Below are 14,228 nucleotides of genomic sequence, written 5' to 3' on the forward strand. Positions count from 1 at the left end.
ATCAAGAGAGGTTAAGTCATAGGTGTGTCACTATGAGCTGGTCACTCGACTCATTGGCAAGGTATCTAGCGGACACCCAGTGCGCACGAGACCCTGTCTGGGTCTGGGGATGGGAAGACAGAAGGCATGGTCCTTCCCTCAAAGGCTCTCTGGACTTCCGTTTCTTCAGTGAAAGAAATGACTCCCAAGATTCCTTGCCGGAGGACACTAAGAGCTTTAGGCATTAGGGCTTGAACCTCGACAGTGCTGTGATTGGTAGCCCAGGTAACATAACTCTGTTTTGCACAGGAGCCAACTGAGGCTCGGAGGGGTTGGCGTCTGGCTCAAGGTCACACAGCTCATGGGAAGCAGGGCCAGGACTCTCAGCCACCGAAACAGAGAGGTCTTCTTACTCCCACCCCTGGGCCCTTTCCACATTGTCTTCCTCCCTCCAACGGGCAATCAGAATGGATGGAGAACAGCTCGGGCGCTTGACAACTGGGCGGATTTACAGGTCTGGAACACGACGTCCACCAGCCACAGAACGAAAACCTTGTGCAATCGGACGGTAATAAATATCTCTAAGACCAAATGCAACCAAAACGGCCTTGAAGGATCTGTCAGAATCAACAGTGAATAAGTCCAAAAAGTCAACAGTGAGGGCTACAAGGGCACACGCTGAACAACTAAAATATCTTCAGAGGAAATGTGCTTGAGGAAAAAGGCAGCTTGGGAGCACTATGTTAAAAAAGAAAAAAAGCCAAAACCCCAACACACACACACACACACACACACACACACACACACACACACAAAAACACACACACACACACACACACACACACACACTGCTGGTGGAGCTGGTTCAGGCACTGAGAAGGGGCAGACGCGTCCACATCTGACGGCTGTCACTGCTCATGGAGAGACCTACAGGGGGAACAGGCGCCGTGTTTTCCCACGGACAATGTGCAAATGGAGAGAAAAGGTGGCCGAAGAGCCACTGGATCCGGGCAGAGGGTCTCTAACACCAGACATGGCCACTGGCAGAGTGTCCGATGGAAGGCATTGGGAGCCGTGGCCTGGGGATGGCTCGTCCACTCACAGTCTCTGGGGAAGGTCATGCTCTCCGAAGCTCAGGGAATTGATCTGCCCAGGATCGCAGGGCCAGCGAGTGCTGTCAGAGCCCGGGCTCCGGAGGGGCCGGGCTGAGAGGGCGTCGTTTCTACTCTCTCACTCTGCCCTTTCATACACTGGCTTTCACATGTCTAATCCTTCTGCGGAGTTATTAAATCCATAAATAAAGATTTAATCTTTTAAGCTCCGCATGGTGAGAGCGGGAGTTGAAAAGGAGCAGGCAGAGCCGAGCTTCAGCCCTGGTGCCGGGTGGCAGAGGGGCAGGAGAGGCTGCGGCTGCTGCTGGGGGCTGAGGGCGGAGGGGCCAGAAAGGCCCTCCTGGGCCAGAGAGGGCCACGGGGAGCCTGCGCACAGGCCCTAAAGAGAACGATCCTGCCCGGCCAGTGTGGCTCAGTGGTTGAGCATCGCCCAGTGAACCAGGAGGTCACGGTTTGATTCCTGGTAAGGGCACAGGCCTGGATTGTGGGCTCAATCCCCAGTGTGACATGTGCAGGAGGCAACCAATCGATGTTTCTCGTCGACGTTTCTATCTCTCCATCCCTCTCCCTTCCTCTCAATAAAATCAATAAAAATAATTTTTGTTAAAGGGAACCATCCTGAAGGCTGGGAGACACCAGGAGAATCTACCAGCTCTCACACTGAGCATGCTCTGACCTACACCGGGTAGAGAAAAGGGCAGCCGAGGAGGGGTGCTCCCAGGAGCCCCGGGGAAGGCGCAGCTGTGTAAGGAGAGGGATTGAGAAAGCATCCAGAAACCCGGGAGGAGGAGGAGGAGGAAGAGGGAAAGGGCTCGGGCTCCGTTTGGCTCAGCGCCCGTCCCAGAGGAAGCCCTGACAGCTGAGTCAACAACTCCATCCCCTACATCCCTGCCCCTCCCTCCCCACCATGCAGGGGTCACACACACTGGCTCAGGGTCCGTGATGACAAGGACAAGATGGGCACTGTGGCTGCTCTGGCAGGGAGACACCAAGGCCAGCGCCAGGGGAGGGGACCCTGAGAAGAACGAGGCGAGCAGGGACGTGGGGACAGGGCACTGTGGGGCCAGAGTCGGGGCAGGGAGCCCCCTGAGCCCTGCCTGGTGATGGAGAGGCAGCATCTGGACCGGATCCGGGAAGGCTGTCCCTCCTGCCTCCGGCCGCTCCCACTGCCCGTCCCTGCCCTGACCGTCCTGGGGCCAGGCCTCGGGGGCAGGTGTGGGGCCGCCTTCTCTTTGGGCTTTGGCCCTGCTCCCCCATCAGGGTCTCGCTGCCTTTTGTTCAACTCAAACCAGAGGCCAGGCCTCCTGCAACCGCACTCCTCCTCCTGGCGCAGGACTCGCTTCTGCCCAGCCGGGCGGTGCAGGGTCCGAGGCGGCGGGTGACGGATGCAGCACCCAGGCCTCCCCGAGCGGCGGGCCGTCTAATTGAATGGACCTGGACAGTCCCCCGATCCGCCCGCACCGTCCCACCCGCCTCCCCAAAGCCCCGCAACAGCACCAGCTTTTGTACGGGAGCCAAAAAGGAGGGGGAAAGGCGGAAAGAAGTAAATGACAAGGCCCCAGAGATGTCTGCCCTTTCAGAAAAGTCGGAGGGAACTTCCCCGAAGAAATGTTAAGGCCAGAAAATAACAACAACTCTTGTCCTGGAGGAATCGGGCAAAGAACGACGCCATGAGGGGGGCGGGGGGAGGACAGCCCGGTTTTATACTCACGTGGCGTCACCGGCGCCGAGTCGGACCGTCCTCTCCTCGGGTCGCGTCACCGAAAACCCATTCCCGATGTTCGGTGCTGCATGAGGACAACCCAACTTCTAGCAGCTTCCAGCCCGCAGAGGACTCCCGCCAGGTGCGCACGCGCATGCGCACACGTGCACGCGCAGAGCCAGCACGCGCGCACTCAGCCGCAGTGGGCGTGGCCACACACACACACACACACACACACACACACACACACACACACCCGCTATGGCCCGGACCCGGACCCTGACCCCCACACACACACACACACACACACACACACACACACACACCCGCTATGGCCCGGACCCGGACCCTGACCCCCTCCAGGCTGCACTGAGAACCCCCCTCCCTCTCCTGCCTTACACCCCTCCCGCCTGCGCCTGCACCTGCGCTGGGGCCCGACGCTCTGCGGGCAGACCCCTCCGAGGGCTGATAGGGGGTGAGGACCATTGCCAGCCCCCCATTAGGAGAGAAGTGGACGGGTGCGCCCCCACCGCCTCCGGCCCCTGCTGTCTTTCTTCCCCTTCCTCATCCACCTGCGTGCGGGCGGCTCAGCCTACGGGGAGAAGGCAAAGGAGGCTCGTGGGGCCCTGGCTGACCCACCGTGGGGGGTGGGGGGGGGACTGGTCACTGTGGGGAGACCAGGCTCCTTTTCCCTCTCCCTTTGGGGTAAGTCACCACGAGGACTCCCACGTCCCCATACCAGCAGGGGGTCTGGCCCATCCAGCAGCCTTGCTCAGTGCTGTCCAGGGCACCGGGAGGAAGCTGGGGTGGGCCTGGTCCAGAGCTCAGCAGATTCCCAGGGACTGGGGTCCCAAACCCGGGGTCCTGTCCCCTCTCTTCCCCAGATGGTCTCCGGCCATTGCAAACCAGAGGCCAGGGGGCCATCCAGAAAGGGTTAAGTTTCCAGGACTCCTGGGCAGACTTCTGCCAGGTTCCCGGCCCAGGGTGGGTAGGTGGGGGGATGAGGGTAGAGAGAGGGAGTGTGTTGGGAAACTGGAGGCCTCACATCCGAGACATGGTCACTGCCCCTCCACCCAAACCGCAGACGCTGTGGCAGCAGGAAAATCAGGGAGGCTCAGACCAAGTCCGATTGTGCAACCCTGGGGGCCAGCCCGCCGCTGGAGCCGGGAGTGCGGCCGAGTCCACTCCGGAGGTAGGACTTCAAGTTCTTACTGAAAACACATGCGTTCAGGGTGCTGGCTTCCACACACATGAGCCTGCCATGCAGCTACAATCAATCCACTTTCTGGTTCAACACCTCTGAGAGCTGGAATCGGAAGCTCGGCCCCTGGGCAGTCTCCTGGCCAGAGGCGGGAGCCACTGGTGGCTCCGGGAGGGCTGAGGAGGACGAGGTGGGTGTGGAGGGCTTTTGCCAGCCTCCTGAAGTGGCCGGCTCTGCTGCTCCCGGGCGCCTCACAGTGAAATCTGTAACCAGAGAAGTGCCTCTCCCTCAGCCAGGGAACCCAGCCAAGTCCCCAATGTGGCTTATGGAGCCAGGATAGGGTGGAGGGGAAAAGAGAGGGTCATGGGGTGAAATATGATCTGAGGGCCGCCCCAAACAGACGCAGGCGAGGAGCGGTGGATTTTCCCTTTAATGCAAAACACGTCAGTACAAAATGAGGTGGACAGAGTCCCGTTCTTGAGGGCATTGATGGGAGAGAGGGCGGCGTTGAAAGTCCTCTCTTCTCCAACTCACACCGAGGCAACACATACTCTGTTGCCTCTCATTGGGGTGGCCTCCATCCGAGGGCCAGAGCTCTGGGTCATCTTAGGCCTGAAACTTGTGGACATGGGCCAGGAGAAAGGAGTGAACCCTTTGGGTTTTCTCTCTTTTAGCTCTAAAAGGGGTACACAAGATCCAGAGTCCCCTGGGAAATGAAGGGGCCATCGGAACTTGGCTTCCATGGGCTAAAAGATGAGACTTGAACTACAACTTGCCCACGTTCAGAGAATGAGGGGCAGGAAACGTAGTGGGGCTATAAATGTATGGAGATGGGAGCGATTCCTCACACGAGGCCAGCTCCTCAAACTTCCTCCTCCTTCTTCCTCATCTCCAGCTTATAGACCAGCTGGTAGCCATCATCCCAGGCATAGAGCTGGCGCTCTCGGGGATTATAGCGGAGGCTGGCGTGGGCACCGTATCGGCGGGGGAAGTAAGGGAGCGCTGCCCTATCAGGGGTCAGGGTGCCGCTGGCATCGAAGGAGCATTGGATGCGGGCCCGACTGGCAGGGCGGGTGTTATAGACGACGTACAGGGTCCCACAGATGACAAAGGCAGCCTCAGCGTTCTCTCTGGGACACGGTGTGTCCCACTGCTGCTCCGTGTCCAGTGTCTGTGGGTCTAACTTGGCCAAACACAAGTGCCTGTCATCCTCGCGGGTGGCGTAGACAGCCCACAGGCCCTCCTCGTCGGCCGCCAGGTCGATGTACGTGTCTGACGTCAGCCCATAGGGGGGGATCAGACCCTCAGCTGGGAACACGGAACTGTCCACCACCGTGCGGTTTGCCAGGTGGAATTTGATGAGCTGCAAAGTGTCCTCCAACTCCCCACCCCCTCCGGGTCCTCCAGGAGGCCTCCGGGCATAATAAAGAAAGCCACCGTATACCAGCTGGCCTGTGCCCACCCAGGGGAAGGGGACCCGGATGCGCGAAGCTTTCCGGGCAGCCATGGCCAGGGTGAAGTCACGCAGCCTCGGGAAGACAAAGGCCGTGTCATTCTGTGTCCCATCCAACACATAGATCTTCTCTGTGGGTCCCAGCGGGTCCTTGGTCCAGAGCCCAGCTGAGCCCCCGAAACGCTTCAGGATCTTCATGGATCTCACCTGCGAGATGGTGTAGCCGCAGTCTGTGGGGAAGGAGGAAAGCACAGGAAATACGGGCAAGAGTTAGATGCCCAACGCAGGAAGCGCCTGTTCCCAGGGTGGGCCACTGGAGAACAGTGGGCAATTGCCCAGTGGATGCCTCCACTGCTATGGGGAAAAGGGTCCCCAGAAACCCTCCTTGATGGGCTCGTCATTACCGAGTTGCCCTAAAACAGATTCCAGAATATAGTGGGGCCTTGACTTACGAGTGTCCCGATTAACGAGTTTTTCGAGATACGAGCCATCTCTCGGCCGATTTTTTGCTTTGAGTTGCGAGCTAAAATTCGGGTTATGAGCCAGCTTCAGATACCCCACCGCTAGTTGGCGCAGCGAACGTCACAGTGACCGCCAGCCACAACATCAGCCCAGCATCACGTGTCTCACTCGTTCACTTTTGATTTGACATACGAGTAATTTGAGTTACGAGCTCCATCATGGAACAAATTAAACTCGTAAGTCAAGGCCCCACTGTATACAGCCAAAGGGGATGGGGGCAAGGAGGGAAGAAGGGACCCTGGCGGACAGCTCAGGATTCCCCACGCAGGCTTGGATTCCTCTGTATGGGCCGAGGACCAGGACACCGGTTCTCAGAGCCAGGGGTCTGCCTCCAGATCGCTCACCTGTCACCATGTCGTACTTCTCATTTCTCCTGCCCTTGCCTTTGGTCCCAGAGCCTCCGGGCACCTTCTCGTTCACCTCTTCACAGGGCAGAGCTGGGTTCTGGGTCTCCAGATAGTCCACCTCCCGCTCCAGACGGTCCACTCTCCCCGCGATGGTGTCCGCCTCCGTTCGGAGGGCCTCCCGCTCCTTCTCGGCCACCTCCAGCAGCGGCAGCATCTTGTTCTTGAAGTCCCGCAGCTCAGCAGCATGCCGGCTGCTCTGGTCCTGGCACTGGGCCAGCCGTTCCTGAAGGGATGGGGGGAGGCGGGGGGACAGGCAGGGAGAGGCCCAACCAGGGAGTCAGGAATGGGGAAGAACACACACTTGGCCGGGCAGCAACATTCCCTGCAACCTCCACAGAAAGGAAACCGGATGTTCAGAGACGCTAAATGTGCAGAAAGCCTGGCTCGGGCTCACCTAGGCCCCTGCCACCGCAGCACGTCCTCCGGCCTGCCTTCTCTGCCAGCAGGGCCCCTGAGCCACCAGCCTCTAGGCCAGCGGTTCTCAACCTGTGGGTCGCGACCCCTTCGGCGGTCGAACGACCCTTTCACAGGGGTCACCTAAGACCATCCTGCATACCAGATATTTACATTCCGATTAATAACAGTTATGAAGTAGCAACGAAAATAATTTTATGGTTGGGTCACAACATGAGGAACTGTATTTAAAGGGCCAGAAGGCTGAGAACCACTGCTCTGGGCCGTCTAAGTGGACGGTGGGGAGGGCTCTCTGCTCCACGGCACAATTCTCCTGGGATTAAGAGGCTACAGACTTCAACGTGGGAAACAGGCAGAGTTAGTTCTCTGGGAGCTTCCAACTTGAGCAGAAGCACCAGCTCGTCCTGAGCTGCGTCCCCACAGTCCCAGCTCCAGTTTGCACTCTTCCCTCTATTCTATCGAATCCCAGGGGTAAGACGTAAAGGTCCGAATCGCTCTGTGTATGTGGGGAAGAGGGCTTAAGTTTTGAGAATCTTATTAAAAGATGGAGTTTTCTGTAGGTTCTGACAGAGCCCTGTCTTGTCATCCCTCGATGCCTGAGACACCGGGTGCACCAACAAAAAAATGTGCCACCCTGCCAGGCTGGGCTAGAAGAGGGGTCACTCACCTCTAGGGCGACTAGCCGGCGTTCCATATACTCCACCAGGTGCTGCTGCTGTCCTCCAAGGGGTCCGGACCACGACAGAAGGAGCAGGAGGAGGAGAGGAGCGCAGGGTCCCATGGCAGCGGGAGAGTGGGGCCAGGGCAGGAGTGCACAGGCGGCCGTGTGCAGGCGCCTCTGCCCCTGGAGCCCGCGGGTGAGCCTGGGAGGCGGGGTGGGGGCGGGCCTTCTCCTTCTGGATCTCTGGGTCTCTCTCACTCCTCTGGAATGCTTTCAGGCCTTCACGGCCCCCGCCCCCTCCTTTCTGCCAGGACTGATCAAACGCAGATGGCCCCACTGCAGAGCAGCCAGAAGCCTTAACCACCTCCTGCCTAGGCTGTAGGCTCCCCAGGAGAGGAGGCGATGGAAACCCAGGGCACAGCCTTTGGGCAGTCACCCAGGAGAAGGGGGCGCTGGGGAGGCCCCAGAGAAAACTCAGCAAACTCTGTTCCCATGTTTCAGAAGGCCTCCAGCGCTGACATAAGAAATAGCTTTCATTAATCTTTCCCAGCAAGAACGGCATGGGCTGTTTTCTGCCTTGGTCAGTGGAAGCTGGAAGCGGGAGAGGAGGTTTGAGGGGAAGAGGTGGGGAAAAGGGCTACAGTGGGTCTTCTGTATCATGGTTTTCCATAGCTCATTGGCGCCACCTAGTGCTGAACACCAGGTATCATCTCAGGATTAACATGGAAACCAAGGCTTCCACTTCGACTTCTTGTGGAATTTTCCACACAGCAAGCCAAGCAGACTGAATTTATAGGTGTTTTCAGCATTAAATTGCAGATTTCCCCACAAACTACCCAAATACTTATGGGGCTATGCCAGCCTCTCTCCTATTTAGCCTAAAGACAAGAATATAACAGATAAAAAACAAATTGATAACAAAACAGGTCATTGAGAAGTCGGTAAATTCTTGATTAACTGGAAGCATGATTGACAGCAGAGCCTTTGTATATGGCTTTCCTTGGCCTGAATGCTTTGAGGTATATTCTCTTAACTGGGGAGTGTTCAGCAAGTTCACACTAACTTTACATTCATTTTATTCAGGGGAAAATCTGAAAAGTATGTATGTGCAGTGTCAATCAATATAAATGTATTATGACTTCCCTACTTATGGGAGAGGACTACTGATCATTGCTCTTGGTTACGGTCCACAAGCGTGTTTCTGAATGTGTCTCATTTCTAGATCCCCACTATGACTTCAGGAGCCCCTGAAAGGGCGAGGACTACGCCCTCCATCGCCTGGCCAATCGGCAGGGCCCACAGTCCTCTCTCCTCCCATTACTATAAAACCTCTCTCACCACAGGGCTGCCTCTCTCTTTACCACTTGCCGCTGAGTCGGTAAGGAGGGTGGGGGAGCCAAACCCGGGTTTGAAATAAAGACTCTTATGCTTTTGCATCGGACATGGCTGGCTCCCTGGTGGTCTACTGGGGATCTTGAAATCTGGGCATAACAGCCCCAAATGAATGAATGGCCCCTGGAGGGTTAACTGGGCCTGAAACCTGTGTCCAAAGGAGTCAACTGAACGTAGCATTTATTCAGAGACCTGCAGTGATTAACCCAGACAGACCTCTAATTCTTGATCCAGAGGAATTTTATTCCCTTTGGGATGAAGAGAACTCTGATGACAAGTGCTCCTTCTCTACAAGGACCTGGCTTCCAACCAGCTGGCGCGGAGGGGAAAGGAGCAGTCTGGTTGTGATTCTGATTTTCACTCTGCTATGTTAAGTGTCAGGTGGAACTCGCTAGGAAATGACATTTATTTAATTAGCCTGTGTCAGAGGTTTCTGCCTCTGAAAGGGCCAGATCTCCAGTGAGGGCCCTGCAACTCCATTCTTGGGAAATGTCCCCTCCCATGCCCACTCATTTCCACTGTGGAGGTCTGTATGAAAGATGAATTGGTCTCTAATACATAATGTGTCTACTGATTTTCAGGTGTATTTAGGTATCCAAAGATGCCATTTGGTGACTCCCTTTGGGGATCTTGACCAGTAGAGTGCTGAAAACACAACTCAATATAACAAAAGTAAAAGAGCCACATAAATCAGAAAATTTACCCATTTTATTGATGCATGGCAATTGCTCTACATTTTACCATATTATGTAGAAAATACTGAAAATACAAGCTACTTTGTAAAACCAAAGACAAACATTGAATCCAAAGATAAACTATGTTTTACACAATGGACCCTTTTCCCGTAGTTAGTATTAAATTTTAAATATCTATTTATTTTGTTAAAATGATTATTTTACATACTCCCTAAGTACATCTGCATTACAAACATAGCTCAGTAATTCTCAGAAACTGCTTCTAGAGGCTCATTGTCAAAGGAAGAGCGCGACCAGAAAAGGGAGGAAGCAACGAAAGTTTAAGTCGCACACAATAACTAGCATATCAAATACACTGAATAAAGTTGGAATTCCATTGCAATATCAAGGGTTCAAAGCAGAGATACTAACATTACATAGAATGTACATAGATGTACTGCTACATGTAGTGAGATTATTTTTCAAGCTGAATCAAAACCACACATTATATAAAGTTTAGCCACAAACAACCATGAAGACATGCTGCACCATCCATCAGTTAAAAACACAATCAAAATAGGAAGCAGGCTTGGGCCATTCCTGTCATTGGGAGGCAACTTCATTTCCTAACTTAAAACAGACCACCCTAACCCGTGGGTTTTTGCATAATAATGCTGAAAAAAACGCCCGTGACTGGACTTGCCTGGCTGAGGGCCCTCAGGCTTCCCCCCTCTCCTGGAGGATGGTGGGTGGCAGACATGGAGTACTTACTCCTGGGGAGGGGAGCTGAGCACTGACTGCAGGATCACCTCCTGGGAGCTATGAAGAACTCTGGAGTGATCAGGGGTCCTGAGAGCCTAGAGTGGCTGCATTTAATTAACCCTTCCCCACCTCTCTCACCCGGAAGGGGAGAAGCCGGAAGTGCACTCCTGAGAGGGCCTACAGCCTTAACGTGGTCGGAGGCCAGGCCACCCCGACGCAGGCCAGCTGCTCAAACCCCAGGGACAGGATGGAAAGCCACACGGAGCACACAGACGTTCAGCAGACACAGGTGGGTTTTTACCTGGGTGGATCTGAAATGCCAACTGACAGACTGACTGAAAAGCTCTAAAATCCCTAAAGCCACACAATGCTAGTAAGGTGATTAAGGTAACAATACAAATCTTGGCATCGTCTTTTCCCGCATCTTTAAACGGTATCTACCTACTGGACTGGGGGCAGGAGTGGAGTGTTTTGTGGTTGTTTTTCCTGCATCTTGTTTCTTACAAAAACAACAATTCCTACCTCTTGTAAAGAAAAGGAACACAAAAAAGTTTCCATGAGAAACTAGCTCTGCCCTTGAAGCAAGAAACTCCGAATGGGCTTGGCACAAAGGACACACAGAGACCACACACGCCGACCAGAACACGAACGCACTAGTGACAGAAACGATACTAACTGCTTGGGTATCTTGACGAGTGCTGAAAACACGACACAATAGAATTTAAAATACACAGAAAGCGCCGACCGACACCTTCCCGGCAGGCTGTGCTGACTGCCCCTCCCGGAAGCCCAGACTCCTCGCAAAGAAGAAACTCCCAATACCTTGACAGCTCCTCGGTGTTCGACCCCGAGCAGGGCTGGCTGCCCGGGCTCCATGAAATCCCCCATCTCCATCCTGCACCTCCCGACACCATCTCCACAAAGAACCCGTCCCAGACGTATCCCTCAACTGGCATTTTCTATTCAGATGGAACACTTCTGTGCCTTAGGGTTAACTTTCTTCCCCAAAATCTTCATGGGCAGGAACATCCCATCCGCAGTACCCTCTACTTGACCCAGATCCAGGCAGGAGCTGAGAGGACAAGGGCAGTTTCACAGTCGGAAGGGCCCTGAGAATATACAAGTTGGTAAAAAGGAACCTCAAAAGCCCAGTGGCTTTGGTACTTTCTTAATATTCTTCGCTGCCACCAGGGGCATCACAAGACTCTTCGTAGTATGGGGACACGGTGAGCAATACAACAGGCTCTTTGGTATAAACACATCTGTCATATATTTTTCAACAAGCAAATATTTTACTAGGAATGTCAGCTATCTGCAGGAAGGACTACCACATGGGAAAAGGGGGGGGATCTCATTCTCAAAGTGATTGCACATCCTTTTTAGAAAGAAGAAACAATGCATATGAAATACTGGCTTGACTCCTCTCACCTGCTTCCTGAACGCTCACAGGAGCAGGCAGCCACGCAGTGAGAGAGCCACGTGGGGAAATGCTTCTGTGAGAGCGAGGCTGAGCCGCCGGAATGGAGAGGGGGCAGAGGCGGCGGGAAAGGAGGACAGCTGCTATTTGAATGTTTCCGGGTCGGCAGGGAAACTGAGAACAATGCATTTACACAGCACAGCTACTAATCCTCTTCTATCAACCCAGTGACCAGCTTTGGGTTCCCGGGGGCTTGCTGGTCCATGCTAAGGCAAGCTCACTGTAAACTCTAGAACCACTACATTATCATATAAGGCACTACAATGGGGGAGGAGAAGAGAGGGGAGGGAGGGACACACACTGACCAGCTCCTCACCAGACACACCTGTGCAAAAACAATTCCAACGGTCTCCCCTCCTGGCAGGCTTCGCCCTGCGCTTTCAGCACTACAGTAATACGCTCTAATAGAATCGCAATTAGTTCACATACATTCCAACAAGTATTAGTTCATTTTGGTTTAAATACAATGGAGACACCAATTCCATCTCCTGGGTAACACTGGAGGATCAGGTACACACGAAATACACAATTCAAGTGTAATCACTACACATTTGATTACAAATAACATCTTGGGGGAGCAGGAAAAATTGCTTATTATATTTTTCTAATCAATATGTACATATTTAATTATGCAAAATATTAAAACACCACCATTACAAAACTTCTAAAATATTTTTAAATTCAGTAATAAATTTTTAAAATATTTTTTGCAATTCCTACATGCACTTATTGTATAAGTCTTAATAAGAGAGCATTCAGTCTGCTGCTGGCATACAAAGGAAGCTAGTCTAAAGTATAAAAGCTATACACAATGTTTTCATCTGGTCTCAGATTCTTTCGCTTTCTCCCCAAATCAATCACAGAGAACAGAAGGGAGAGGTGAGGCGAGGAGAGAGAGAGGTGGATTATTGAAAATACTTACTAATCTTTAGGCGAAGCTCCTCAATGCCAGTAGCACATAATACAAAGAGATTTTGCATATAATAAAACCACCACCACCATACAATAGCAACCACCTCAATGGCTTTTCCATAATAAAATTTGAGCTGAATCAGAGAACATTTTTAAAAATAATTTCAAAATTATGCATGGTGCTTCGTTTAAGAAGAACACCTGGTGCGTTGTGTTTTCATGGCAGGCATGGATTCTCGCGCTGAGTTACCAGCCAACGGCGAGCTGCCTTTTTAATGCTACTTTGTAATGAACACAGAGCAATGAGAGAATCCCAATAGTAATTCAGAGCAGTACACAACCAGTTATGCAGAAATAACAATTGCCCGTTAAGTATAATGTGACATGAAAACAAAACTAAAACACTGTAAATTTAAATATCTCACAGACAAAAGTAAAATTCTGAGGAGAAGTGCCTGATAGAAAAATAAGGACTTGTGAAAGCTACTCTTAAAATAGGCAATTAAGTCTTGGTTTTTAAACAAGCAAAAAGCAATGATTTTTTTTTTCTAACTAACAGACTCCAAGTCCTTCTATCAGCATTTTTCCTCTGACCAGTAACTACAATAAAACAAAGTTAAATAAAGAGGGGCTTCACTTGTTTTTAAAAGCATTTATAGAAACAAAGTCAGAGAGAAAATATTTTTCAAGGGGTGACTTCAGAATGACCTCTCTCCCGTGGTCACTGCAGAAGATGGGCATCTGAACTCTTCCAAATACCAGAATGCTGTCGCAAAAATAAGGAATTAAAAACAGGCGGACTTGGGAGACTACAACAATGCAGTCAACACTGAGACAGGTTCCCCAGAGAAAAACCTTCCGTCAGTGGGCCCTGCAGAGCGAGGGGCTGGCTAAGGAGTTTCAGGAGAGAGTAGGGGAGGAGCTGAGCACAGCCCATTCTGCAGAACTCAGGGTCAGAGAGGGCAGCCATGGCCCCTCCTCCCTCATGCTCACCAACTACAAGTAGGAATACTGGCTGATCTTGGTAGGGCTCAGTGGGTATCCAGTGTAAATTGTTGAACCTCGGGACGAGCCAATGTAGGACTGGGTGGCAAACTGGTGTTGGTACTGAGCAGGGGCCACACTGGCAGAGGTGAGGAGGCTGGGCCCCACACTGACAGGGACCTGGTGCACCAGAGTGCTGGGGTGGGTGGTATAGGCTGCAGCGTGCCTTGAGGAGCCCTGGGGGGAGAAGAGATGAGCAATGGAGCTGGTGGAGCCCAGTGCAGCAGCAGAGGTGGGGGCAGCGTACGTATACAGGTGAGGCTGGCTTGGCAAGTGAGCAGGGCCTGGGGCCAGGTGTGGGTGCCCCGTCGAGTGTATCGGGCTGCCATGCTGGAAGGCGTAGGGGGCTTGGGAGAGCGGGGCCACGAACGCCTGCTGTCTGCGGGGGGCAGGGTTGCTGCTTCTCTCCTGCGAGGTTGGAGCTGACGATGACTGCTGGTTCTGGAAGGAGGAAGAAGGGAGTCAGGCATCTCACAGTCACTCTGGTTCAGGGCACCGAAGGCCAAGCTGAGAGCT

At 53.2% G+C, this 14,228-nt stretch overlaps 2 protein-coding genes across 12 annotated transcripts in view; both read right to left on the reverse strand.

Annotated features, from left to right (window-relative positions):
• Positions 1–4,405: 4,405 nt before the first annotated feature.
• OLFML3 (olfactomedin-like 3) lies at positions 4,406–7,994 on the reverse strand. Its single transcript, XM_005859974.2, has 3 exons — positions 7,458–7,994; positions 6,314–6,599; positions 4,406–5,677 (listed from the first exon to the last, which is right to left on the reverse strand). The coding sequence occupies exons 1-3, from the start codon at positions 7,569–7,571 to the stop codon at positions 4,857–4,859; spliced, it is 1,221 nt and encodes a 406-aa protein (XP_005860036.1). The 5' UTR covers positions 7,572–7,994; the 3' UTR covers positions 4,406–4,856.
• Positions 7,995–9,531: 1,537 nt separating this feature from the next.
• HIPK1 (homeodomain interacting protein kinase 1) overlaps positions 9,532–14,228 on the reverse strand; it is a 50,979-nt gene continuing 46,282 nt past the window's right edge. For all 11 annotated transcript variants that reach the window (XM_005859975.2, XM_014534559.1, XM_005859977.2 and 8 more), the window contains one exon: positions 9,532–14,153. In XM_005859975.2, the coding sequence (XP_005860037.1) occupies positions 13,665–14,153 (489 nt within the window). In that variant the 3' untranslated portion in view covers positions 9,532–13,664. The remainder of the gene's footprint in view (positions 14,154–14,228) is intronic.

The sequence above is a fragment of the Myotis brandtii genome, unplaced genomic scaffold (assembly GCF_000412655.1).
Source record: "Myotis brandtii unplaced genomic scaffold, ASM41265v1 scaffold131, whole genome shotgun sequence".
In the NCBI taxonomy this organism is placed as follows: Eukaryota; Metazoa; Chordata; class Mammalia; order Chiroptera; family Vespertilionidae; genus Myotis; species Myotis brandtii.

Coding starts and splice junctions, on each gene's coding strand:
- OLFML3 (XM_005859974.2), bottom strand. CDS start 7,571: ATGGGACCCTGCGCTCCTCTCCTCCTCCTGCTCCTTCTGTCGTGGTCC. Junction 6,600..7,457: donor GCCGGCTAGTCGCCCTAGAG/GTGAGTGACCCC, acceptor CCATCCCTTCAG/GAACGGCTGGCCCAGTGCCA. Junction 5,678..6,313: donor GAAGTACGACATGGTGACAG/GTGAGCGATCTG, acceptor CCTTCCCCACAG/ACTGCGGCTACACCATCTCG.